General features: G+C 46.1%; 1 protein-coding gene across 3 annotated transcripts in view; it reads left to right on the top strand.

Moving 5' to 3' along the window:
* FUBP3 (far upstream element binding protein 3) overlaps positions 1-22127 on the top strand; it is a 39916-nt gene extending 17789 nt beyond the window's left edge. For 2 of the 3 annotated variants that reach the window (XM_075772838.1, XM_075772839.1), the window contains exons 7-19: positions 546-603; positions 3196-3358; positions 4248-4346; positions 6386-6490; positions 6884-6986; positions 7657-7757; positions 8841-8982; positions 13719-13879; positions 14729-14802; positions 15290-15366; positions 19559-19630; positions 20356-20483; positions 21601-22127. In XM_075772838.1, coding sequence (XP_075628953.1) covers positions 546-603; positions 3196-3358; positions 4248-4346; positions 6386-6490; positions 6884-6986; positions 7657-7757; positions 8841-8982; positions 13719-13879; positions 14729-14802; positions 15290-15366; positions 19559-19630; positions 20356-20483; positions 21601-21609 — 1292 coding nt within the window. In that variant the 3' untranslated portion in view covers positions 21610-22127. The remainder of the gene's footprint in view (positions 1-545; positions 604-3195; positions 3359-4247; positions 4347-6385; positions 6491-6883; positions 6987-7656; positions 7758-8840; positions 8983-13718; positions 13880-14728; positions 14803-15289; positions 15367-19558; positions 19631-20355; positions 20484-21600) is intronic. The other variant, XM_075772840.1, reaches the window with a different exon arrangement.
* The last annotated feature ends 5176 nt before the right edge of the window (positions 22128-27303 follow it).

The raw sequence follows: 27303 nt of genomic DNA, 5'->3' as shown, positions 1-27303 counted from the left end.
GGGGAATGAAACAATTAAGGAACTGCCTTCAACCAGCAGATGGGTACAGTGCAAATGGACAATCCATGTTGTACTTAGACCCAAAATTGTAGCTGTTGAGTTTTCTCCTGGTGATACCACTTTGCTCAGCTCACGCTGTTTGTCTCTGATTAGTTTGGTCAGTTCCAACTCCTGGCAGAAGACCTTTCAGGAGGGTGACAGCAGCTCTTGGTACAAGTCACCTCTCATCGAACAAATGGGATCATCCAGTTTGTTCTGTGCTAGTGCCTGTTTGCTTTGGGGAAGAGTGTACTACAGTGCAGGAAACCATTGATGAATGTAATCTAAGTTCTTACCTTTCCCTTTAATTGGTGGGGAAGGCTTTAAAAAGAATGCAGACATCCAGGAAATAATTTAAAATATGTTGACCCTGGATGTCTTTGAATTCATTCAAGTACTCTGTGTGCAGGGGAGGTGGCATTTCCATTAGTGCTTGATAGTTACTGAAACAGCTGCCATTTTTTAAATACCGTGTATTAAAAGTTTCCTTCTTGTTTCCTTTGTAGACAGTGGTGGGATGCCTGAGAGGCCCTGTATACTCACTGGGACACCAGAGAGCATTGAGTGAGTTCTGATTTTATTTCTCTCCTTTCTCCTCCTCTCTCTTCTCCCTAATGCTATGCTCTGTCAGTGGTGCTACTTGGTTAGCCACACCAGCAAATGTTGGCCTAGAGAAACTTGAGGGTCTCTGGAGCATAGAACCTCTTGGTCTGATGCTTTAAACTGTGCATCTCAGAGGCTTTTTTTCCAGTTGCAGTTTGATCCCTCTGCAGAAATTTCCATGGAATTCCCCTCCGCAGGGTAAGGTTGCTCTTAGGGCACCTAGGATGCAGTTTTCTAACTGCAGCTTTCCAGGATACTGAGCTAAGCTGTTGAAGGGCATTTCTCTTCTTCCCTTCACTTCCCTACTCCTATTGATGTGACCATCCCTCCAGCTGAAGAAGGGCTGCATGAGGCCTCCAAAGCCTGTTGGTGCCACTCCAGAATAATCTGGAGGTGTTGGTGTTGTTGCAGAGCAGCATGAGTCCCATGGGTGTGCTTGCCTCTGCATCGCTGCCAACAAGAAGCAAAGAACTGAACCAAAGTCTTGAATTCTGATCCCTGCATGGTAGAGACACGTGGCCAGCCAGCAGGGGTTTCTACTCTTTAGACCTATAGAAACTTTAGGGACAGTGTTTCCTCCCTCCCCCTTCCCAGGAGCTGAGTTTGAGACTCTCACAAACCAGTTGAGGACCTCCTGCTGGAACTGGATCCAGGATCCTCAGGCTTACAGGAACACACTTAACATATGGAGCTGCTCTTTCTCTCCCCAGCCTTTGGGTAGGTGGGTTTTTTAAAATCCATCTGGAAATCTTTGAGTTGCATTTGATAGTGAAAATACATGGGCGCAAAGACACTTTCTCTCTAAAGAGAAGACACTCATCATTCTTCCATTCCTAAGAGATCTAAGGGTACTTAAATCTCCTCATTCTACCATAATACTGCAAGCAGTGAGCCAGAATAAATATAATTGGCAAGCTCACATTATAGGGCAGGCAATGTATTCTTGCTGATATTGAAGTGCTTTTCCCCCTTTAGCAAAGGGTATTTCAGAACAAGAGCAAAATACTAAAAATCTGGGATGCCTGTTGAGATGTAGCTGGGGGAAAATGGGGGAGAGGTACAGTTAAGACTTCATGGTTTCTGAAATAAGCAGTTAAAAGTAGTCATGTCCAAGGCTATCTTTAAAATACAAATAAAATGTTAAGAAGTGAGAATACTCAATTTGTGAAGCAGAACAAACTGTTGAGGACATTGAATTAGGTGAAATTTAATTTATTTTTGTGTTGAAATTCTTGTCAAGTTGGCGGTTTGAACTATTTTTTTCAGGCTACTTGTAGAAAAAGAAAATGAAGTAAGGAAACCAATCTAGAAGTCAGACTTCTTTGTGAAGGGTTTTGTGAGGAGTGTTTCCATTAGTTGTATCCAGTGTGAAACTAATAGGGTTAATTTCCAAATGACCCCTTCTCATCTGAAATACATTGCGTATTAACTGTTGTAGTCTCTGTATTGTCACTAAAAGAACTTTATGAAAAATATGTAGATGAATGAAACCTCTTAAGATGCTTCCAGGATATTTGAAGCGGGCTTCCAGAAATTCTACCTTTTGCCTTTTTTTGCAAGAAAGCAGTGCTCTGATCTGTTTGCAGCTCAGATCACCACCCCTGAGCTGTCTTGGGTGAATGTCTGCTCCCAAGGGATGACTTTGTACTGTTTCCTCAAATCGCCAGAGAGAAGACAGTCCTCTTAGGGTGCCTGATACGGCTTTGTATGAAGTGGAGAGAGGGGAAGACGCTGCTTTAGTTTCAGTAGGGAACTGGTGACTTTCTTCTACCTACTTTGAGAAGGGTTGTGGGAGAAGGGCAGGAAAGGGATGTGTTGGTACTAGGAGCCTTCAAGACAAAGGGAAATCCTGTCAGTTACCTCTGACACATTAAAGATTTTAGAGAAGGGATCTTTAATATCCCATATGCTTCTTTGTGTGTCTCCTCTCACCAGGAGTAGAGCCTTTCACTGGTTGCTGCTGCAGTATCCTTGCCTCACTTCGCGGTGTAGCTTCAGCACCTACTGCTTAGAGCAGAGGCTGTGTTAGTACAGTTTTCTGGTGCTGCTGGTAAGAGCAGGCAGAGGAGAGTAAGGCAGTTGCCTGTGACTGATCGGAGAGTGGGTAACCAATGTGCTTTGTTAGTATCAGAGCAGTGTGTGGTTTTTGTCTTGACCAAGGAGGAGAACAGAGCTTGAGTTTTACTGAATATTGTATATGTGTTGAAAAAGTTTAGAACCTAGAGCGTCTTCATTCAAAATAAGCACCCCAAATCCTATAGCTGAACTGTTATCCTTAACTTCCAAAGAGGTCAGAGCATGCTGCTGCTCTTCCTTCTCTCTTCCCCTTTCAAAAAACAAACTGCTTATAAGTAATCATGATAGGGGAAAATATACATCAAAGAATTTAAAAAAAAAAAAAAAGAAGCAGCAAACATTGTGCTAACTGTGGTTTCCTCCATCTTTTCACTTCTTCTCCTCTCCCCGATCGCTTCCCATTTCGATGGTTCCTGGTCTCTTGGTCACATGGAACAATGTTGTCTAATGGTTGTTTCCCTCGATTCTTTTCCAAAGACAAGCAAAACGGCTACTGGGGCAGATTGTAGATCGCTGTCGGAACGGACCTGGTTTTCACAACGATGTTGATGGCAACAGTACGATTCAGGAGATTTTGATCCCGGCATCCAAAGTGGGTCTAGTCATCGGCAAAGGAGGTGAAACAATAAAACAGTTGCAGGTGCGCAAGATGCATTTACTTTAGGGCTGTCTTCCCTACTGCAGCTTCTCTAGATCGACAAGAGCGTGCTGAAATGGAGAGCCTTAAACGCTCTAACCTTCTACAGCAGGGACTACTCTTCTGCCTTCGGAGAGCTGGACTCAAATCCAATCTTGTGTTAAAAAAGAAATCGGTTTGGCCCCAGCTACGCATGTAGTGGAGTTTTGCCAGAACTGTGAAAGAAACTCATGTGCTTTAGATAACATTTGGTGCGTGCTGTTTAGGAGGGGATCCTTGTAGCTGAGAAAAGGCTATCTCTAGTCTGCTGCTGCAATAGTTTTTAATGCCAGCCATACTGTTGTAGAGTGCTGTGCTTCTCTTGTTGCTGTGATAAAGCTGGCGTGTCTTCCTTTTTTTCTCATCCCACCCCTTTCTAATTAAAAGCGTTGTGTTATGTATAAATCTATGTTCCTAGACATTCTTTACTCCTCCATCTGGTACAAGTTTTTTGAAAGAATAGAGTGTTTCAGAAAAGCACCTAGGTCAAAAATGTAGTTTTTGAGTGCCCTGATTAGGCCGCCTGTCATCCAATAGTTTTAAGGCTGGTCACTTAACTATTATATGCAGACAGCTACAGATTTTTGGAAAGGGCTGAAAAATCAGTTGTTGAGGTACAGGGGTTCTGTTTTTTTGCAAGGGTTTCAGGTATTTGAGAACTTCAGGAGTAGCACACTTTCTGGCAGTCCTTTACACTCTAGGACTATTACTGAATTTGTGCTGTAAGTACCCGTGAAGAGCTAAAGTAGCATTCTGTAAAGCTGCTGATTTGACTTCGTAATGTTTAGTAACCAAAATTAGTCCCTTGTTTTAGGGACTCTGCTTAGCAAAGTGCTCTGTGCTTTTTCTTCAGGAACGAACAGGTGTGAAAATGATTATGATCCAAGATGGCCCGTTGCCTACTGGAGCAGATAAACCTCTCCGTATTACTGGAGATGCATTTAAAGTACAGGTATGTAATAAAAGTAAGCATTTGCCCCAGAGAACTGGAGGAGAAATTTAAACTTTAGCATATTTATGAACATCTAATGGAGTCAAATCCAACTGTAAAAGTGATGATCCTTGCTGGTTTTGTTTGTTCTGTAAGGTTGATGAAGTTTGAGAAGAGCAAGTTAAAACACCAGACTAGCAAATGTTGGCTTGTTTACAGTGTAACCTAGGAGCTCTCATTCCGCATAGATACTAGCCATGGGTAGGAGAAGAGGAGGAGGGTTTGGAGAAAGTCGCTTTGAAACACTTTCCAGTCCATAAAGCAGATATCATAGCTACGTGTTACTTGAGCAAATGGGTTATTAGTGAATCACTCATTTAAGAAAGTGAACCTTCCACAAAACTATCTCAGACAGCCAATTGACGCGGGTAATTAAAATAAATAAATCCTATAACAACTCCTGAAACCAAGGGGTTTGCTTAATATTGGTACCTCAGTCTCCTTGTGTCAGGGTTCTACAGATGTGTTCATACCTGCGGTTCAAAGCAAAAACCCATGATCAGCCGGAGACTGGAAGATTGCAGCATGATGGGAATGCTTGAATTGAAGAATTACAAAGTTTAGTTGTGGCATGTTCCACTCTCAGCAAGTGCTTTTCATACCTTGCTAAGTACTTAAATCTAGCTTAGCATTCCTGTCTCTAATAAAAATAGTTCTGTTTCATAGGATCTCCCTAATGATAAATTGCTGCAACAGTTGATGTCGCTCAGAGGTAGTATGTTTGGGTTGTATTTTTCAAACCTCTTACTGCAAGTGGGCTATTAGATTTAAATGTTTTGGGGTTGGTTTTGCTTTAGTTCTGATTTGTTTGGGGGTTTGGGTTTTTTGTTTTGTTTTCAAATTTCTTATTGTGGAGGTATAGATATGCAAAAAGGAGTTTAATGGCAGTCTTGCTACTTTTAACCAAATCGTACTTTAAGTGCTGCTACTTCCCAGATGGTTTCTTCTGCCTTGCAAGGTTTGCTGTTGTCACATCTTCCGTGCCATAAATCATGCCAAGCAATCATGGAGAGTGCATAGGCTGGAAGATCTTTGAGGCACTTAAAAAAGTTGAGCATGCTTAGAAAGCAGTTAAGGAGCTCGATGAATCCTTGGGTTTGGTGGGATTCTCTGGATGCTGCAACAGTGTTTAACTCTCTCAAATACCTATGAAATCTCTTTGTTGCCCTTATTTCTGTGTTGGCATCTCTGAAATGTCTTGAGTTGTTTCCTTCTGTAAAAAATACCACAGGGGCATGGAAAATATGTAAAAATGTGAAAGGAGTCAGATTCACCAGTGTCCCTCAAACTTGGAAATAGAACCAATATGTCAAAAGCTTGATTGTTAATATATAAAAACAAAGGCTTTGGGTTTGACATGTAGGCTTTTTTTTTTAATGGTGACTACTGTTGGCTTATTTCCGAGGTATGCTTTTACTAGCTGGGCTACATGCGAGCTTGTGAATGGCCTTGAGGGCTGCAAGTAGGTAGGAGGAATATTCATTTGTCTCAGAAAATGTCTTGCTGGATTGCTGCAGACTTGGTCTTAACTTTTCTGAGTGTCAATAAGCTCACTGCTGCCCACCTGCCTTCTTGGTATGTGCTCTCTAGCTCTTAGTTCTCTGCTATGCTACCACAGCTGCTACTTTACTCTATTGGTTTCAGTTCTATCCAGTACGAAAGGGCCTTGCCTTCCTTTAATTTAAAAACAAACCAAAAAAACCCCAACCATCAAAGATATTTTAAAAGCTAAAGGGCCTTTTTGAAAGATTGAAGGAAGCAGTTGCACACAAGAAACCGCCACCTTGCACACTTGGCAGGTTTTGTCAGACATGGAAGATGCCATCGAGAACAGATCTCCATTGACTATGGTAAAAGAAATTCTAAATCAGAATGCTTTTCCGTTAAGCAGATGGAGATTGCTTTGCCTGAAGCCTGACCATTAGCCACTGTGGAGGCCCTAACACTGAGATGGCAAGCAGAATAATTTTAAGCTAACTGTAACTTCTTTCCTCATGTAGCAAGCGAGGGAAATGGTACTGGAGATCATCCGAGAGAAAGATCAGGCAGACTTCCGAGGCGTACGCAATGATTTCAGTTCTAGAATGGGAGGAGGCAGCATAGAGGTACGTTTTCTTCACAAGTACTCTGCTAACCTCCCTGTGGGATGGGCAGTGGGTGGAAGTCATCAAATTGCACGTGTAACCTGTAAGCTTATTTTTAAATGCATTGTGTTCTGTTGCCAGAAGAGTGAATCTGGCTACAAAGAGGAGGAGTTCTCATGGACTCCCAGATGGCACTTTTCTAATTGTCTTTTTAAGCTGCATTCTTGTAGTGCAGAGTTCATTTAGTGGGGAAGGAATCTGTGGCCACATGTTTGTTTTTCTAAAGGGATATGGTTCTGTAGCCTGGAGCTGCCTAACGTGGCCTGTCTTCATAGTTAAGAGCATCTCCTTGTAAAATCAGAGTAATTCAGTCTAGTTCTCTGAGCTTTCATACTGCTTTGCCTTTCCCATCAGGTCTCTGTGCCCAGGTTTGCTGTTGGAATTGTGATAGGAAGAAATGGAGAAATGATCAAAAAGATTCAGAATGATGCTGGAGTTAGGATTCAATTTAAACCAGGTTTGTGTGAGGATGGAGAGCTGTTGCTTTCTGACTAGTGTTCCAGTCTGGGATTGCTAAAGTGAATCTGATCTGAGGTTACTGCAGCTAGGCTTCCCTAATTTAAAGGAATTTGTCTCTTTCTGAAATCCATTTAAATATGATGTGCTGCTTCCTCGTGCACTTTCTGTTTTTCAGGGAGTAAGATTATATACAGCTCATTTGCAAACATTAGATGTCCCAACAGTCATGTCTTGAGTGGTAATTATATGGATAAACAAAATAACAATAACAAAAAACCTTTTATTTCCTATTAAAAAATTCTCCTTCAGGACATTAAAGCCTTTGGGGATCAGGAGTTGATTAATTCTAAGTAACTTTCTCTGGGTCCTTGGCTGTCTGATCACCTATCAAAGCTGCCTTTGTCCTCTTAAAATTATATCAGTCTCTGTCATGGCTTTTTAACATTTGAAAGTGTTGCCTTTTGAATGTTGTTCCCTCTGCAACGTGGGTTGGGTTTTGTCGTCTTTCAGTAGATGGAAGAGGGGCTGAAGGTGGAGGGAAGAGGTAGCTCTTGGGGTAGTTCTGCTATGTGAAACTGCTTCTAGCAATAGTGGTGCTAGAAGGAAGCTTTTGTTGGCGGGTGAGTGTTTTCTCCTTTTAATTTAGTCTTTGCCACCTCTCTTCACAGATGATGGGATTAGTTCTGAAAGAGTCGCACAGGTCATGGGGCTTCCCGAGAGGTGTCAACACGCAGCACACATCATCAGTGAGCTCATTCTCACAGCACAGGTGGGTTCTGGAGGCTCTTGGGAGGAAAGTGCTTATATGAGAATGTGGTCTGCATGCATGCAGCTGTGTGAATGGATGCCACCATCCGAAGAACAGCAGTGTTAAATTTTCCCTCTGGTACACTACACATGGTGCTGTCCAGGACAGAGCTGCTAGGTTTGTTTTTTGTTTGTTTCGGTTTTTTAATGTGATATGGACTGACTGCACTATGGGAAGGTTTCCTTTTCTCAGGCAGTATTATCAGGCCTCATTGTAGCTCCACGTTTACTGCCCATGTTTAGTTGTTCTTATGTTATTTGGAATTACTATGTTATTAGCAGTGCTCAGTGATGCCTCCTCTTCAGACTCCAGTCCTCTGGTCTGGTGGCTGTGGGAGGCAGAGGAAGGCAATGAATGCTCATGTATGCAGTCACTGTGCTCTAAGAAAGACACCAACATAGTGCATTGCCCAGGAGCAAGAAGTACAAAGATGGGTGACGCAGTAAGGCAGACTCATGAAGGAGGTTGTATGTTCCCTCTGTACGATCCACTTAAATTTTGAGGTCTGTTGGGATAGCCTCTGACTGCCCATGACCTGTGCTTTTTGGAGAAATCAGTTACCTAAAAATAGGTATGTTCTTTAAGTGTCTTTGAACTTAAAAGCTTCCTTTGGAAGTTTTGGAAAATGTGCATTTCAGCTGCGTAATTCCAGCAGTTCTTTAGAGAACAACACTTGAAAGGGTTTGGAAGCAACTTCTCTGTGTGTCAGTGCCAAGATCTATTGGTTGCTCTAAGGAAAGGGCCCATCACAAACTAAAAGTCCTTTAGTAGTTGATGCTTGTTTATAGGTTTATTTCAGCAGATAAAAAGGCATGCGTTTAAAAAATATAAATATCTTCCTGAGTCAGGAAGGCAACTCTAACCTACATTACTTGGCATTTCTTTAAAGTGCTTCAAAATCTTGAATGTAAAACTGAAGTACAAGAATATCTTAATTCCGTGCCATTGATTATGATGCAGTTTAACTTACCTTGCTTTATTTTGTTTTTAATGTGCATTGGGGTCAGCAAAAAAAACACTGATACAAATTTTTTGCCTTCCAAGGAACGAGATGGTTTTGGAAGCTTGGCTGTTGCCCGAGGAAGAGGTCGTGGCCGTGGGGACTGGAGTGTTGGAACGCCTGGGGGCATGCAGGAAATAACCTACACGGTGCCAGCCGATAAGTGTGGTCTCGTTATAGGCAAAGGTAGGTCCGGTGACACTAAATACGAGAGCTTGCGTATTTTTCTCTCAGGATGGTCATATTCTTGCTGCCTGACAGTGAGGCTTTGGAGTTTTCTGTAATTGCAGGTATTTAGTGGCCAGTGAATGCAGCATAGGAATAAGCTATAAGCACTTGTGGTTGTTTTCTTTGTGGTGCTCTCACTCATAATTGTACTCTCCAGGTCCTTGTTCACAATATGTAAGAGACGTTCTTCATGCAGAGCTGTCAAGTAAGCTTGTTATAACAAGCAGCTGGCTGAGAAAAGGCAGGTTCATTTGTGGATTCTTTTTATAGAGAATTCGTTTAAAGGACAGTTTATCAGGGACAAGCAGAACAGTCATTTTGTCATGCTGGATTTCTGAGTGTGCCATGTGATAAAATGGAAGGTCTCTGAATGTGGTAATAACAGTAGCTGCTTCTAGCCACACACCTGAAGTGTCTGATGAATAAAGTGAAGTAGCAGGATTTGTCCATGTCTGAGCTTGCGTCTGAGCCTGTTGCAGAGCGGGATAGTGCACCTCATCTCACTCCAAAGAGCCTGTTCGCTGCCACGGAGCCCCCTTGGCTGCCTTAGCCGTTGACTCTCTCTGTGCTAAGGAGATGGCAAGGAGTCATCCTGCTTTCTCCTCAAGAACCAGTACAACTGCCAGACAGTTGCGAAACCAGAGCAGCAGCAGCAGCAGCCTCAATTTGTTATTGAGCATGAGCTACACATCGGGTAATGGCAGTACTTAGAGCCAGGAATAGAAGAGCTCTATTGCTCTGAATTGTTGCGATGCTTCTGAGTTAATACACTGATGTATCAAAGGAGTTGTATTTAATTCTTCTATCTGCTTATTTCAGAAAGAATGACGTATGCCTTAACTAGTATTTAAGTAATCACAGTTGGCTTTTAGCCTCAGCAGAGGTGAGGTGAATAGAATAGGAACAAATTATCTACAGCGGTAAAGGAGGCAGAGACTTGAGTGCATTGTGCCACATTTCAGTGACATTTAGCTTCCTGCCATCCTGTTGGACAGGAGTGAGCTTGCAATGAAATGCGTTGTGGCCTCTTTCCCCTGCTGCACAACCCCGCTGCGCCTCGCTTGTTCCTTTCCATGCGTCTGGCCCCCGTGGCACCTGAACTGCTGCGTTATTGGATGACAAGGCACACAGATACGGGACACGGGCACATCAGTGGTGTATCTGCAATTGTTATCAGATGTTGTTCTTTGCTGTAAACCTGTTCACAAACCTGAAAACTTTTTTTCAGTGTGAAACAACACCTGCTCTCTCCATTATGCAGAAATTGCAGAGTGATTGTGCTTGATCTCACTGAACAGTCCAGTTGGGCAAAAGATCGAGCAAAGTAAATTTTAAGCCCACAAGTGAGTTATATGTATGGAAAAATCAAATTATAATGAAACTTTATTGCTGTATCCATTAGTCATCCTTAATAAAGGATCAGAAAAGGTCACTTGTTGTTCAGCAGCGCACTGAAGTGGAGCATTTATGACTACAGAGAGCACTGCGTGCTGAAAAAATAAATGCAGGTAGCAGAGTTGGATGCCCTAGCGTTCAAGTGCAAGGCCTGGCATAGGCTCACTGTGGGGGAGCGGGGTAGCTTTTTACCTTTGTTTCCACAACAGCAAAACAGGGATTCTTAACTGGCCAGATCAGAAGCTTTCTGGAGTGACTAATTACTAGTTGTATGGTGATTTGAGTGCTTGTAGCTTTGTAATACCACCTTGTAATGGGTGTTCTTACAGTGCCTATGCTCTTAGTCTATTGTAGCCTTCATTTGCATCAAGTGAGTGATGGCTGTAGCATTGCCTTGTGGGGCCTGGACCAGGATGGATGTACTGCACTTGCCATATGTTCATGCAAGACACCTGATTCTTATTTTCTCTTGTAGGGGAGGGGGGGATGTTAGTGGCATTTTCTTTAACAGTGACCAATTCTAAAACCTTTGCTGCCCCTTTTTAGTTTCTGAGCAGTTTCCAGCTTTTTTGTGTGTGTGTTTGGGTTTTTTTTTCCCTCCTTTTTTCCCTGTGATATAGGACTTAGCTGTTAGCCTTCTCTATAAAATCTGGCCAAGTCCCCTGGGCACACATAGCTTGGTCTCTGAGGTTGGCACCTAAGCAATGGGTATCTTGGGCCCCCAGGTGTATTGTATGCAATGTGGCCAGGTAACTGCTGCTCAGCTTCCAGCTGCATGTCACTACTTGAGAAGGGAGGAAAAGAGGGAGATGACAAAGTTTCTCAGCTCAGTTTCTGCAGTGTATATGATAGAAGCTCTAGGGCCCTTTTTCTCATGGGCATCGCTTCTCAGCTTGGGAGCGTGAGCCTTTATGAGCTGATAAGTGCTCAGCTCCCTGCAAATCCTGTACGTAGCTTTTTCCTGTAGAGGGTGGGTAGGTGCAGCTTTTCTTTTCTGAAAGACTGGAGGAAGGGTGGAGACGAGCACCATACACATGTCAAGCACTTTCTCTGTTTGGTGGTGCTTGGAAACAAACCGCAGCCTCTCTGGGCCCCCACTGGATTTCCATGATAAATACAGCAATATTGACAGATAACGTGGCTGGCCTGGCTCTTGTCAGCTCTGCCTTTTAGCAGGTTTGATTAATTGCTTTACGATTTCACATCCAGCTGGGGGGCCACTCTTGGATCACTTCTGCCCCCCATCAGGTAGAAGAATGGAGTGGGCTGCTGAATGCGTCTATAGACAGCCACCATGTGCCGAGCAGGTCACCTCATTATAGGGGAAGATGAACTCCTTCCGGCACTGTGAGGCATCATGTTGACTGCGTCACTTCATTTGCGTGCTCTGGAGGCTGAATTGGGATCGCTTGGGTGAGAGGGGGCACTTTGGCATGTACCAGACTGGAGGGTAAGGAGGAGAAGGGCACCAAGTCCTGGTGCGAGGTAGGAGCTTGCAGCCTCTGACCAAACCTGGAGAGCAAACTAACTTGATCCTGCACTGTGGTCTAGGAGGGAGCGGATGTGGGGATGGTCCCAACAGCTACCAACTTGGTGCTGAATGCTAAATGGGGAAATGATTTAAAATCTGTATTCTCCTTGCTTCCAGTTTCAGAAAGCTTCAATTTTTAATCCCCTTTTGGAAGGAGAAACCTAATCTGCTGTGTGAGTAGCAAGCTATAGTTATGCCTCTATCACCCAGTAAAGAAGTTCTCCCACTCCTTCATGATCCAGACTGTGATCCTCTGTTTTCGTTAAGCAGATGAAATGGCTGTTGATTCAGATCTCACCTCAATATGTAAAATCCAGAGTTTCAAGCAAGTCTGTATCAGACAAAAGCATTACATTAAAAAAAAACTTTCTTGGTTTTGAAACTTCATCTTACCGCTTTCCCATGCTTGACTGAAAATAAGTGGCTTGGCTTTTGGCTGCATAGTACAATTGCTGTTGTCTGCCTAGAGATGTGACACGATTATCTTTTGTTAAATGCATCTTCAAAAATTCATTTAGAAAGAGTTAATTGCCCTTTGGCAACTTTTCCTCCTCCTTTCCCCAAGAAGGCTTTAAAATGTTAAAAAGGTCACGAGCCCATTACAATGAAATGAACAAGTGTCTGCAACATCCACAGTTTGTTTTGAAGTTGTGCTGAATGTATAGAGATGGAAATGCAAGGAAAATTGAGGAGATTATTTTTGGAGGCTCTTTCTAATTAAAACCAAACAAAATTCTTGGGTTAGTTTCCTTTGCTCTTTCCTGTTTGCTGTATGTCCTTTTGGCTGGTGATTTTTGGTTTGTGATTTAAAAGTTATAAAACCCCTTCCTTCCCTGCACCCTTTAATTTCTCCAGTTGAGTGGAGCTGGTCTGTAAGTTGTGTGAGCTTCCAAAAGAAGAACTGAACCATTGTAACGCTAGCTGAGGCTTTTGTTAAGCAAATTTCATTAAGAAACCGGGACCTAGCAGGTCTTCAGGAAATCAGATCTACTTTGGCTAGCCCTGCCCCATGCTGCCCGAAGCACTCTTGTGCTCTAGCGTACCCAGATGGCAAACTAGCCAGATATGTTCCCTGTGTGCACAACTAACTCTGAAATAGAGGAAGACTGCCTGGAATCCTGCACTGCTGTGGTTGTGTGGAGGGATGCGTATGCTGCAGTGTGAATAGGAAGCGCAGTAAGTGGAGGTTTCTTTAAGGCAGTAAGCCATTGACCAGCACGTGATTGTGAGAAAGCTTAAGCTTTGTTTTTAAGCTATAAGGTACGTGGCTGGTGGCTTTTTGCCTTAGCAGAATGAAATGTTTAGTGATGGGGCAAAAAAGCCTCCTGGAAGAAAGAAGCAGCATGTTTCGGCTGCAGGTGACTTTCTTTTCTTGAGGATGGTGAACAGCTGTGCAAAACCACTGGAATTCAGTCAGTACAGTTTTTGTGTCTGATTTGTCAAAGCATATCTCAGCCATGCTGCATTTTGTTGGGAGCCTAGCAATGTGCACACAGGGGCACTGTGTGTATTCTTAAAACGGCACCATCCATTGCCCCAAACACCATTGCAGTAGCTCACAATTTCAGGTCATGCTTATGCAGTTTAAAGGAGCAACGTGAGCTCAGGTACTGTGGTTTCTTACACTGTTGCCATCCTCAGCCCACCTCCCTTGAGGCACACAGAAAATAGTTGAAAGTATATTCTGTTACAGAACCTGACTTTGTTGTGCTTTTATGGAAAAAGATGCTGAATATCCCTTCTTAGGTCTTATTTTTCTTTTCTTCAGGTGGTGAGAACATCAAGAGCATAAATCAGCAGTCAGGAGCCCATGTTGAGCTCCAGAGAAACCCACCTCCGAACACAGACCCCGGTGTACGAATATTTACAATCAGAGGAGTTCCCCAGCAAATTGAACTCGCTAGACATCTCATAGATGAGAAAGTTGGTGTAAGTTCCATCTCTGTTGATCTTGGTCTGTCTCTTTCAGACATGGTGTTTTCACTCTTAGGTATGTTTAGGCCTGGACTTACAGGATGGCGTAGAATACACATGCTTACGTTATTCAGCTTCAAAACCATTTGCCTGTTAGCAGCTGCCTTGAACTTTGATGGCCCTCCAGCATCCATTGGACTAATTTTTGCTGTGGTCCCAGAAGGATCTGACTGCTGACATAATCATGGGTAGTGTGCAGCTGTATGAGAGGGAAGAACAGCAATAATAAGGTATGAGAAGGCTGTCAAAGGAGATTTTCTGCAGGGAAGACAATAGTGTCACTGCGTGAGAATGACACAATCCTGACATCGTCATACTGAAAGTAACAACTCCTTGCTCCAGTAAATCCAGGATGACTTATCTTCCACTTAATGCAGTGCTGTGGTATTGAAGCTTAATAATGTCAGGCTGGAGTACTACTGAAGGGGGAGACTTGGGTAAAAGAAAGTACGGAAAATACTGAACTGGGGCATGGTAAAGCTGAAAAGCAACCTTTATGCTGAATTGCCCGAGAGGAGAAGGCTTGATACCAACCTCAGGATCCAAGCTATTCAAAGGAAAACTTCCAACTGTGCCATAGTCCCGTTTAGCGCCTCTGTGGGCTGACCGGAGTTGCTTTTGAAGCTCCTGGAGTGTGCTGACAGTCCTGAGAACTTCGTCCTTGGAGAATCAGTCACTTCTTTCAGGTGCTGGGGTTTAGTGGAACGTGTCCCAGGCTGTCCTCTCCCCTTTCTTACTGCTCATACTAGCTACTTCCACCCTGTGCTTAGAGCTGGCATTAAATATTTGTGGATTCTGTGACAGGGTACCAGCATGGGTGGACCCGGAGGATTTGGTCAAAGTCCGTTCAGCCAAGCACCCGCTACACCTCATCAAAAGTAAGCTTCTCCATCTCATCACGGATGTGCTGTGGGGAATGGCTGGGAGCTGTAAAAGCATTGGGAGAAGGGTGGAGGGCCCTGAAGGGGTGATACATGAGTGGTGCCTTTTAAAGACTGAGCGTTCAGAAGCAAGTGAGAGGAAACCTGTAAGCTTGACTGCAGAAAGGATTTTAGCTATTAAATTACAAACAAGGTAGGTATTGGCATCTCCAAAATTCCTGTCTCTAGTGCAGTGAGAGCATGGAAACTAAACTGCATAGATCATGAGGAGTGCTGCTGGTCAGTAAGATATATCTTCATGTTGGCTTTGTGAACATACCAATGTCAAGACAGCAGTCACACCTACACAGTGGGTTTTTTGTTCCCATGTTCACTCAGCAGTTGCTGACTATAAGTAACAACTTTGCTTCTGTGGGCAACTTCATGTATATGGCCTATTAAGTATTTTATTGTCTACTTCAGCGTGCCTTTTTGTCCTCTGCAGTGGTCCTCAGGCGTTCATGACGCAGGGTTGGGGCAGTACCTACCAGACGTGGCAGCAGCCTGGACAGCAAGTCCCAAGTAGGTGCCTAGGACCTGGGTTGGAGAAGGGTTGGTGTTCCCTTTGCAATTGCTGCTTTGTGCCTGCAAAACACGAGTTTACCCATGAGACCACTTTTATAAAAACAGCAAAATAATTTCCTGAGCAGAAGAGGTGTGTGGAGGCATGCTGTGGTGTTTGAGCTGAGAATAAGCTGAAGTCCATTGAAACCTGTAACGCTTTTTCTGCACTTAACTGCTTACTGCTTGTTTCTGCTCTTTTTGTGTGGAAACTCAGTCCTTGCTGTCCGTTCCTAACAAGAACGTTTCTGCCTTAGGCTCTCTTCTGCCAGGATTCTCCAGGCAAGCACTTTCTCTCTTCCCCTAACACTGTGGTGGTGAGCCCTCCTGTCTCTTTGTTCTTGACCGTGTCAATTCTTGCTTATTTTCTTTTTTAAATGTTTCTTATGAACTCTTCTCACTGTTCAGCTCCCGGTCTGATGGAGAGACTAGGAAAGGAGATGCAGAAAATGGGAGAAAGGATAGACAGGGCTCCTATCCTGCTTCATCCACATTGGGTGTAGTAGTGTCCTCTTGTCTCCTTTTGGGAGTTGATAAGAACTGCTCAGACTCCACAGTGCTAAATCTTCAGAATGAGGCAAGTGAGACAACCAGCTTTCAAATAAATAATAATTAAAAAAAAAAAAAGTGCACACATGTCCGTAGTCATGAGTTCAAAACTGAACCCAGATCACCCCTGCTGCTGGGCTGTCCACTTCAAGCCACCAGCACTGCGTCAGGCTGGCTGTTATTCTTCAAGGTTCAAAGAGTCATTTCTTCCTGAAACCCTGTTTAGTCAAACTTTAGCAGGCTGGAATGGGGAGTCACCCTTTTCAGAATAATTGAAACTGCAAATGCTAGTGGTGATGTTGGTAACTGCATCATCCTGTGTCTTCAACTGCCGAAGTAGTGGTTTGCCCTAAACAGAGCAGATTCAAGTCTGCTTGGTAATCTCAAAGCTCATGTGATGGTCAGTAATGTCCAACAGATGCTTTTCAATCACAGTTTTTTCAGGAAATGTGAGGTTTTTTAATGGCCTGGAAAGCTAAGCACCAAAAAGCGGGGGGTGGGGGTGGTAATTTTAAACGGGTTTAATAATGACAAGTGTTTTTCAGTCCTAAGGCTGATTTAGCAATGAAGTAGATTATTAACTTCAGTATGAATTCCCACTCTTTGAGGTGCCCAAGGTAGAGGAAGTGTTGGAGGAGCAGTACCTGCAATTGCACTTGTGATTACCTGTAGCACTAATCACATTTTAATGTTTATGAAGTTGTGTGTATATGAAATTTGGAAATTCTCAATGCTGCATTGCTAACTTAGTACACTTCTAAAATGTGTGCTACAGTAGGGTATAGGAACCCTGCATGGGAAGTGTGTGTGTGTCTAAAAATATGCCTCTGGAAGAGTCCTGCTCCTTAACAATTACAATCTATTATGACTTTTCCTTTGAGCTCTGCAGACTTGTAAAAAGTCAATAGTCATTCTCTTTTCAGGACAGCAAGATGCAATGGTGGCCTTGAAAGGACTACTTTTTTGTACAGGAGTGGAATAGTATGGTACCAAAGAAGGCTGTTTTCCCATTAGCTTGTTTTACAGGAAAAATTGTTACTCCAGTCCTTTCCTGTGCACCCCCAAGAGTACTGGACTTCCCTGAGCTTTGGGAAGCAGAGCAGTCAGTGCAGCAGGGACAGCGTTACAAAAAACGTCATTTTTATCTTCCCATAAAGCCTTTGAACAAATGCTTATGAAATGTGCATTGCTATTTGCCTTGCAAGATGCCTTTAGAAACTCACCTTAGTAACTTATCTTCTTTCTCACCTCCCAGAAATGTCCTCTTATCCTGCCCACCAGTCACTGGGGAGGAAAAAAAAAATAAAAATCTCCCTTCTTGCAACATATAGTCATGTCTCAAGCTCACACCTCCTGGTTTTGGAGCCTGATATAAGAAGCACAGACACTGCGAATCCCCTGATTACTGATAGTACGGTGTGTATCCAAGTGACGGCTGCTTTGCAGTGAGTTTGTCAGGTTTCTGGTGGCTCCCAAGACCAGTGAAGCATCCCACTTGCCATTATCCTTCCCCATATGGGTTTAGTACCGCAAACCTGTGTTTTGGGGGCAGGTGTTTTATTTCTGCTGTTGAACCTGATGGAAGATGTTGGCTCTCTAGTTCCATGTCTACTTAGGATCCTTCATGTTCCTGTTTGTAGACAGGCACGCTGAAGGCGGTCTTGGTAAAGAGAGAGGGCAGACAAGATAATGCTGCGATTTAAGCAGCCTTCACCACTTTCTTCTCCTGCTGCAGATCACAATGGTACCCAGTCAGGCCAGGTGGAGTTCCCCAAGGCATGGGAGGATTATTATAAGAAACTAGGTAAATACCTGCTTTTACGCTTTAAGTTTTAATTTGAAAACAGTCTTGTGAAGGGTCCCTTCCCCGAGTGCTGCAGCCCGTTTGTTCGTGGCTCGGCTAGCCCTGTCAAAGAGCCGGCCGAGTCGTTCTCCGAGCAGGCATCCTAGGGACAGGCTCGGGAGTGCCCTCCTTGTGGGAGGAGGGGCAGACCCCCACCCCCTTACACATGTATTTAGATTTTAATTACTTCCCCCATCTTAAATAAATTAACTGGCTGGGGAAACATTTTGCTGTGAAATGCATTTAGCTGCGTGTCCTTTCAGCCTGCTGCGGACTGTAATTCTCCTAGAAGAAAAGGCATTGAAGGAGGTCCTTTGTTGGCATTAGCAGGTGGACAGTTGAGGCAGCCTTGACCTCTGCCAGAAAAGGTCCTGACTTGTAGCGTTGGTCAAGTCTTTTAACCCGCTTTTATGCCCCTGGACAGGACACTGCTGCCCTGTTCCCTCCACCCACTTCACACTTGCAGTGCATTATATTCCCCCCCTTCCTCCCCACTTCAAAGCCCCTCCAGCCGGCTGGCAGGGCAGGGGCTGTACACGGTCACAGGCGCTTGGGAAAAGCTCTCCTCCACGCGGGTCTCCTGGCCTTGCCTGCTGTCCCTGTGTGTAGTGGCTCGTGCTCAGTGCTCATGCTCTCGCTGTGCCTGCCTCTCCGAAATTTTCTAATTGCTGTATTTTCTGTTCAGGGCCTTTTTTTGTTGTTGTTTGTTTGTATGCTGTGTGTCTGACTGGGGGCTCTCTGCTCTAACTGGGACTAAGGGAAGTACGGGCATCCTGCCTCTGCACCCAGCTGGCTGGACTCTCTCCCCTGCGACAGCGCTTACATATGCTGGATTGAAGGTGTCTTAGTGCTTCAAAGAGGGGGAGTCTGTGCTAGGTGAAGACCAAGGCTTTGGGGTCTGCGAGGTCTCTCTCAGTGCGGGAGTCTGGAGACCGTGCCGCAGAGCCAGTCGTGGCTGTTAGGAGGGTGTCATGGATGTCTCTCTGGATGATGCCTGGGCTGTGGTGCTGAGTCTGGAGACCGTGCCGCAGAGCCAGTCGTGGCTGTTAGGGGGGTGTCATGGATGTCTCTCTGGATGATGCCTGGGCTGTGGTGCTGAGGGCAGGTGGAGCTGGCCCTGCTTTGTGCAGGGCTCACGACTCCTTTTGGTCCTGGGCGTTCCGCAGCCTGTAGCAGCTTGGCTACTCCGGAGCTGCGTGCTGGGGCAGCTGGTACACTGGAGGCTCCTGTGTGGGCATGTTGTACAGATCAGCACTGCCTGCAGGGGTTCCTTCAGACATGCTCTGCTGGTGAGAGTGAGGGTGAAGGATGCAGACCCCTGAAAACCAAGTGAGATGACTCAAAACGTGGCCGTTTCCTTGGCAGCTCCATGGCTGGAGGTCGAGGTGACAGGTCTGTTCTGACGGGTTTGAACCCTCCATCCCTGTGCTAGATGGGAGTGGACTGACAGCCTAGGGTGGTTGATGTGCGAACCAGGCAGCTCCCAGGCAACGTGCTTTGGCTTGAGCAGGTCCCAGCAGTGGGGAGACTTGGCTTAATGCCCTTTAGCAGTGCACCGGTGGGATGAAATCAGGAACTTGAGCTTTCCTCGGCTTTCCCTGAACTGAAGATGCCCAATGCTGTAGAAAGGTGGAAGCTGAAGTGTGAAGTCTGGGCAACTGAGGTAGATCCAGGGCCTGTCTAGTGGAAAGGTAGATGTCACTGGCTGGAAACTGTCACCTGTTTCATATTGACGTGCCCCTTGTTGTCATCTTTGCACAGGCCAACAGAGCCAGCAGCAGAACAGCCATCCCGATTACAGCAAAGCATGGGAGGAGTATTTCAAAAAACAGAGTGAGTGAAACAGGGTTATTGGAGATGAATCGGCTCTTGTAAGCAGAGTTAACTCTAATCCAATGACTTGCGTCTCCATCCCCTGCTATTATTATTAGCTTCCAGTCCTCTAGAAAACCCCTTTGGTCCTCTCCTGTTGGTGATGGTGCATGTAGTTCTCCCACTGAAAGCTCTGTCGTGCTGTCTGCAGTCGCACCTCAGGAGAGGTGCTCCCGTTGAACCACAGCAGATCTCATGTCCATGCTGGCACTTGGCCTGCCTGGAGCAAACGTAGCGCACAAAAAGAATTGATGCTAACAACACCCAGAAAGCTGAAGCTGGGCTCTGGAGAGGGTAGGAGAGCTCTGCGCACATGGAAAAACATGGGCCTGGCTTTCTCTGCTCCATTAAGAAGCGCATGATGCCGACTTCTGGATTTGTGTTTGACACCATGCTGCTGGAGCCTTCAGGCCAAGGATGAGGGGTGCAGGCTGTCAGACTGTGTCCCTGCAGCCACAGGAATGGTCTGTTAATGCTTTCTGGCTGCTGTTGGCTTGTCACTTGCAAGCCAGCTCAAAGCCTCTCCTGTCAGATCCCAGCAGCAGATAGCCGGTGTCACTCTTCCAGATGTCTGCAGGTGTTGGAAGGGGGCTGGCTCTTCTTTAAGCTTTACAAAAGGAGATCCTGAGGCTGGGCTTGGTCTTACTGAATTGCTCATCTCTCCCTTTTCCCTTCTTTTCCTCCAGGTCATGCTGCCAGTGCTGCTTCTCAGGCAAGTTCCCAGCCGGACTACACAATGGCTTGGGCAGAGTATTACAGACAGCAGGCTGCCTACTACGGGCAGACACTAGGGCAGGCTCAGGCCCACAGCCAGGTCTGTATTTGTGTTTCCTGAACCCCGCTGCTCTTTCCCTTGGGGAACTGGGTACGTTGGCCTTGCCCTGGTGTGGGGACTCTGCTTTGGGTTCACATGGTAAAGCAAAGAGATTATTTTGTGGCTGAGGAAGTGCTCTCAGAAGTGAGAACTTACTGCTCCCTGTCATGTTGTTTCAATGTCAGGGTCTTATTTCCCTGTACAGGGAGAGGACTGGGAGGTTATTTGTTTCTCCTGGGGACCATTCCTGGTAACCCTCAGGCTGTTTTGTGACTTTGGGGAGTTAAAGGAATGATGGAGCCAGGCCGGTGAGGTAGCACAACACCGGCACATCATGCGATCCAGGACTGTGTGTGCAGACTTTGCCTTTTCTCTTGCAAGCTCTGTGCTAGGATAGGAGCTGTGCCTGGGGAGGGAGCATCCTGTCCTGAAAGGGAGCAGAAAACTGTTGAAAAATAATTTGGATTAACCGGCTGCCAAGTAAAATCTCACCTCACCTGTCACTCAGACCGCTGGAGGGTTCTGTGGGATTTATCCTGATTGTACCCACGGGGCTTTCCCAGGCGCTGGGTTTGCAGAGTGAATGTCTTGGTATTCGGCAAAAAGTATGTGCAGAGCCCACGTACACCTTAGATCCGCCGCTTCTCCCCAGCGAATCGTGTTTTTACTCTGGCTCCTCGGAGCAGAAGCTGGTCTGGATGCAGGCGGTGTGGGGAGCCAGCACCGTCCTCAGGCAGCTGCAGCCTCCCCGCCGCTGCTCTCCAGCACCGCTGAGGTCGAGTGGGGCGAGCCGGGTGCAGGAATCGGCGCTTGCCGCGGGCGCTCGCCAAGTGTGACCTAGAAGCAGCGATGAAAGGGAGTTCTCATCATTCCTCTCTGGCCCTCTAGAGAAGAGAGATCTTGTTCGGTAAGAGGCACAAACCCCTGGAAGGAGAGCTCAGGGATAGCAGGCGGTAGGGCAGAGATCTCTTCGACAGCGGTTTGAAGCATCGGTTGAGGTCTATACCCTGCTCGGCTGGAACGGGAACGAGAGACCTGTCTGTGTCGGGGGAGGAGGGCTCGACAGCATTAAGAATTTGTTGCCGCTGAGTAACTTTTCCTTTTTTCCCCTCTCTAGGAGCAGTAGAACAAGGTCCTCGTGGCAATTTTTTTTTTTTTTTTTCCTTGGAATCATTGTGGAAGAAAACCTTTTTGTAACAGAGGTTTCTAGATTTGCAACATTTTGATGAAGACTTTTCTGTTTGTTTGTGAAACACTAGTTGTAGGATAATCTATACTGAACTTTTCTAAGAATCAGGAACAATTAGTAATGTACTAAACTTATGGACGTGCTGGTAATTTTGTTTCCAAATTTGTAAAAAAAAAAAGAAACAAAAAACAAAAACAAACCTCCAGGATTCTTTTTGGAGAGAAGCCAGAGAATTCGCAGGCACCAAAACGCACCCCAGAGCTGTGACATTTCAACATGTGGGTTTTTGTGTGTGGTTTTTTTTTTCCTTTTAATTTTCGATCTTTTCTGTTGCAACAGAAAGAGTGGCTTGGAAGTCTTAGGTGGTATGTAACAAATCCTAAAAAGAAAAAAAAATTTTAAACAGTATTTAAATATTCTTAAATATGTAAATTCATTAAATGTTTTACTTCTAATTTCTTGTACCTTGGCTGTCTTTGATTTTATTGCCTTTTTTAAAAAACTGAACTATGATATGTATTGTAATTAATTATGTGAATTCTGTATTGAGACAATTACTGTTTTGCTGTCAGGCAAGTTATGGGTGGGGGGGCATTTTGTAGGGTTTGTATAATTTCTAGAGTCTAAAGGGGTAATATAAAAATGTGTTAATTTTTTTAGCAATACATTTTTTCATGTCTCCATTGCTAGTTGCATTTATGTATCTAAGACCTCCAAGCTTGTTTAAAAAAAAAAAAAAGAAGAAAAAGAAAAGCAAAAAAACTTTCCTCTATGCTCTCAGAAATATAAATACTGTTATTTTTAATATTAAAATGAATCTGCTATTAGTACCTTTAACAAACACTGTGGAACATAAAACCATATAAAAGGTAGTAACTATTTTTTAATTCCAAGGTGTTTTTTGCTTTTTCATTTCTTTTAAATATTTTCTTATCTAATATTTGTCAAATTACCTAGAGAAATAAATGAATCTAGTATTAACCACAGTATGAGCTAAATAATTTTGATTTAATAAAAGGGATAATATGATTTCCAATGTTTACTGTAGTGTTTCTTGTACAGATAACAGTGTATTTTTAAAGGAAAAACGGAATTGAAGCTATTTTTTCTTGCATTTTTAATTGCCCTGCGGGACATTCTGTTTTGAAATGTACTGAAGTTACTGTTCTTGGGTTCTTTCCTTATTTTTCCTTATGCTTGAAATGTCTAACTATAAAGAAACGCAATTGGATAATGTTGAGCATGGTGTTTAAAAAAAAAAAGTGTTCTTTTTATTTGACTGACAGTTGCATTTTACACTCTATATAATAAAATTTCCACAAGATGTCTTGTGGATGAAGTATTTCCAGTCTGTTTGACTCCGCTCCTTCTCTGCTTGCCGAGGTCCCCACGCAGCGAGCCCGCAGCCCCCGGCTCCTCTCGCCTTCCTGCTTGCCCTGTGTCGTTTGGGAGGATCAGCGAAGTCAGCTTGAGCCTTAATTCCAGTGAAACTCTATTAATGTCGTGTCAAAGTGTCTCTTGGCACCGTGACACTGAGGATTTCCACAGTCAGGTGCTGTAATTGTAGCTGTTTGGGCCAGAAGGATCTGTTTTAATAAAGGGAAGTTTTCTATAAGCCAGAGCGGCATGGACTTACAGCCATATAAACGTTTTATTACTTGCCGAGGAGGCGGCAGCCCCTGGTTTTAATACTCTGAACTTGTTGCTCTTCCACAACTTTGTCTTTGCGGCTGAATCCGTCCAGGATTCCCCCTCCACCCTGCACCCTCCCTGCGAACTGGGTGGCTGGAGCAGCGCTGGCCCAGGGCGGGCGAGGGGTGCGGAGGGACGCGGCTCCTGGCTGTTCTCTTTATTAGATATGTTAAGGAGCCGGAACTTCTTGTATCCAGGCCGAGTTTGGTGTTAACTCTAGCCCCTTCAGAGATTCCTTTCTTGTAAAATGTGACTTTTGTGCTCCTCCAACCTAAAATAGCTCCATCCACTGCTCCGCAGCCAGCTGTAGGGCAGTTGGGGGGGGGGAGGGAGAGAGGAAAAGATCCCATCTGCAAAGCCGGGAGCGGGAGGCATGTTGAGAGCCGGAAGAAAAGGAGATGTAGCATCTCTAAATATACCTCCAGAGAATCAAGAGAGACATTGAAAGATGGGATAGTAAAAGCCACTTGGAAAGAGGGGAGAGAGGGGAAAAAATGGCTAGAGCAGGGCATAAAGGCTGCTGATGGGAATTGGGAGCGGGCATTACCGAGAAGACTTCCTTCTAATTCATCTTCCAAGCTCTGTGCCAAAACAGCATTTGGCATGGTTCACAGGGAGCAATTGTGTGATAATGAACCCTAAGGTGTCCCTTAATTGAAGACTGAGTATTACAGATTGTGCCAATAGTCGTAAATGGCACAGGATTGTGGGAGGATGCATTTTCTTAAATGTATCTGTAAGTACAGATTAGTGAGTCTCCCCAGTGAAATACCCATACTATAAATTATGGAAATATCTCTTTCTGATGCAACCTTTTATTGAGGGGGTGGGGCAGCAAAAGAAATAGTTTGCAAGCCTTTGAAATTTGGCCTGTCATTAAGATGGTGCCTGCAAAGCTGGGTTTTCATCAGCAGTCTGGTGTCCTGGAAGGCTAAAGTGCTTGAAACGTTCCCAAGTTCAGCAATTTGTTTTCCATTATTGCTGCCTGCCCGGGGCGGAGGGGCCGCAGCCATTAAACTTCTTTCTGCTGTGGGTCCACGATGGGCTGGAGAGGGGCAGGGCAGGAGGCGAAGAGACGCCTTGGCACCTCACCGGGGGCTGGTGACCTCTGGGTTCCTCCGAACCCCACTCCAGCCCTGCTGCCATCCTGGTCTCTGGCCAGGGGGTCCTGGGGATCGGTGTGATGGTCGATCCCACCCCAGGGCACCTCGAGTTTCATTCTGGGGTCTGTAGGCAGCTCCTCCTGTCTCCTGGCTCAGGTGTGTTCTGCAGCCCAGAAGCTGCTGCGGTGCCTCAAGCCAAGTCGTGGTCTCTAAGGGAGGAACCGAGTCTCCTGCTCAGCTCTAGGCAAGTTTAATCCCCAAATAAAGTGGATTAAGCGCTGGCTGCATTAGGTTTTGTGGCGGGGAGGGTTTGTCTGTCCCTTGGGCAGAAACTGAACATGGCAAGGAGCAGGGCAGGTCCCCAAGGCACCGCGTAGGAACCAGCACATGGGCCATGTTCGGGGCTTGGGGGTCCGTGAACAGCGGCGGGGATGGCCCAGCCTTTTCCTCCTCGTTGGGGACCACCAGCACCCGCCGCGGGGCCGTGCCTGGGTGTTAATCCCGGGGTCAACGGGGAGCTCCCACAAGGAGACCTTCAGTTTGGGGAATGCTCTGCCTGTGGACCGCGGCGTGTGGGGATGGAGGAACCGGAGTTAAGGGCCATCCCAGGTGAGTGCCCCGGCGGGACGTCCCCAGCCCCAAACCCTCTCTGGCTCGTGACCTCCCGCTCTTCCCTATCTTCTACAAATCGCGTCCCTTCCTTCAAGCACGGTCCCTTTCCTGAGCCCTTGGCGGAGGCACGCGATGGCTTCGCTCCATCGCACTTCTCTTCAGCAGCACATCTCTCACGGAAGGTGTGGACGTCTCAGTCCCGTGGGACCTCCCGGGCTGTGCGGCACCCACCCCGCTCTTCGGGCACAGAGACTTAGTTCTAAGTAGAAATTTATTGCGGTCCTTCCGCAAACCATTTCTGAGCAGCAGCCTGAAAAAGCACGTCACTAAAGCATCTCATTGGGTTTACGATGACCCCGATGCTCTCCTGTGCTCTATATTGGGTGTGCCTGAACAGGCAAAGGCTATTTTGGGAGCAGAGGGGAGACTTTAAGATAGTCTAAAATACTTTCTTAAATTTTGCATGATTTGAGAATGAACTACATTATGGTCATCGCGAGTTAAACCGAAATGATTATTGAAAGAGACAAGCAGGCATGGGACTTTTTTTTTTTTCTTCCCCAAGTATTAAATATTTAATTGCATTAGAGCAACAGTATATTTACAGTAAGCTGGGTGGGTGACGGATGGCGTGGTCGGAGGAAGAGCTCGTGGTATTTAACTTGAGGCTTTTTGACACGATGTGGATGTTCGTGAGGTCCCACCTGTGCTGCTGCTCCTCCTGCAACCCCCCTTGGTTCATCTCGCTCTCGGGAGGATTTTTGGGGCCGTTGGTGCTTTAGGGTTGTGGCGTGGGGCGAGGAATCGGGATCTCATGGTGACAGGTTGTTCTGTGCAGATAAAGGTGTCGGTGTACCCTGTCAAGCAGCGCACGGGTGTTTTATTCTGTGTAAGGAGCTGTTTAGCCTTCATTTGGCTGGTTTGGAGGTTTTTTCCCTGGATTTGCTGTGAGTAGCAGAGGTGCAGGATGCCCGTTGCAGAGGGGACATTTCTCTGCCCTGTTAGGGCTGGAAAAGACACAAAGGGAATTTTCCACAACTTTCCATGCTGGAAATCAGCAGAAACTGGGCACTAGGAAACTCCTTACAGGAGGGACACTGGAATTAGGTGACGCGAGGATGAGTTGAAACGGCCACAGCTCCCTGGTCCATTGACGAGAGGGGCCAGCAGCCCCTGGAGCCGAGGGCAGCGAGCGGGTGGGCACCAAGCCCCCATCCTTGTCTCGGCGTCACCTCAGCGGGTGCTGGAGATGGAGGGGGATAACGGGGAGGGACCAGCCACCCCTGGGACGAGGAGAACAGGGTACCCGGGTCCCCCCTGCCACCTCCCTCCAGGTCTGGGGCACCTGGTTTGAGGCAGGTGACCCAAAAGAGCATCCCTGGGTTTGACGTGGGGCAGGTACCAACAGCCCCCCCCCAGATTATCTTCCCACTCTGCCCCTTATCACTTGAGGAAATCCTATTTCAAGGCCACTATAAAGAAGCCTCTGATCTTTGCAGAGGCCAGCTCGCTCCCCTTTAATCCCAGCTGGGCCGGGGTGCAGGTGCCGCGGTCCCGGGGGATTAGACGGTTCCTTCCCTTTGTGCGAGCCATCACTCACCGGCGGCCGTGCCCCGGCGAGCCGCACCAAACGGCGGGGCTCCTTGTTTGGGCCATTCACCGGGGAATATTAAACTTCACCGCCGCGGAGTCATTACATGGGGAGGCAGGGGCCGCTGCTCTGTTTGTTTTGGAGAGAATAGGGCCAGGAAAGGGCAGGAGCCACGGGAGGGCTCATCTCTCCCGCCTGCCTCCTCAGCCCCGCAGCCGGGGTCACCTGTCTGTGGGGCGGCCCTGCTCCTGGCGCCCACCTGTGCCCTTTGCCGTGGCCGGGCACAGCCGCCAGCGTGGGTCCCCATCCGGCAGCTGGAGATGCTGCTGCGGGAGAGACGGTGATGGGATGCAGGAGAGATGGGGGTGGGATGTGGCTGTCCCACCCCCAGGTCACAGCCAGAGCGGAGGAAAAGGTGCAGAGATTTTCCTGCTTCTCCTGTCCAAATCCCTCCTCGTTCTCTCCTGCTCAGGGAGGAGCCTCTAACGGCTGGGAGCACCTTTGGCTTCTGCTCGGGGTGCAGAGACCACCGAGATGAGGAGAAGCCAGCGGGGGCTGTTCCCGGCCCCACAGCCTGGCCGCGGCCTCGCCAGGGCTCCCAGGGAGCACTCGGCCACTTCGAGGAGGTTGAAA

This window comes from Balearica regulorum, chromosome 20 (genome assembly GCF_011004875.1).
Source record: "Balearica regulorum gibbericeps isolate bBalReg1 chromosome 20, bBalReg1.pri, whole genome shotgun sequence".
Taxonomy (NCBI): domain Eukaryota; kingdom Metazoa; phylum Chordata; class Aves; order Gruiformes; family Gruidae; genus Balearica; species Balearica regulorum.
Note: the sequence above shows the minus strand (reverse complement) of the source record. Positions and strands in the feature narration are given on the sequence as shown.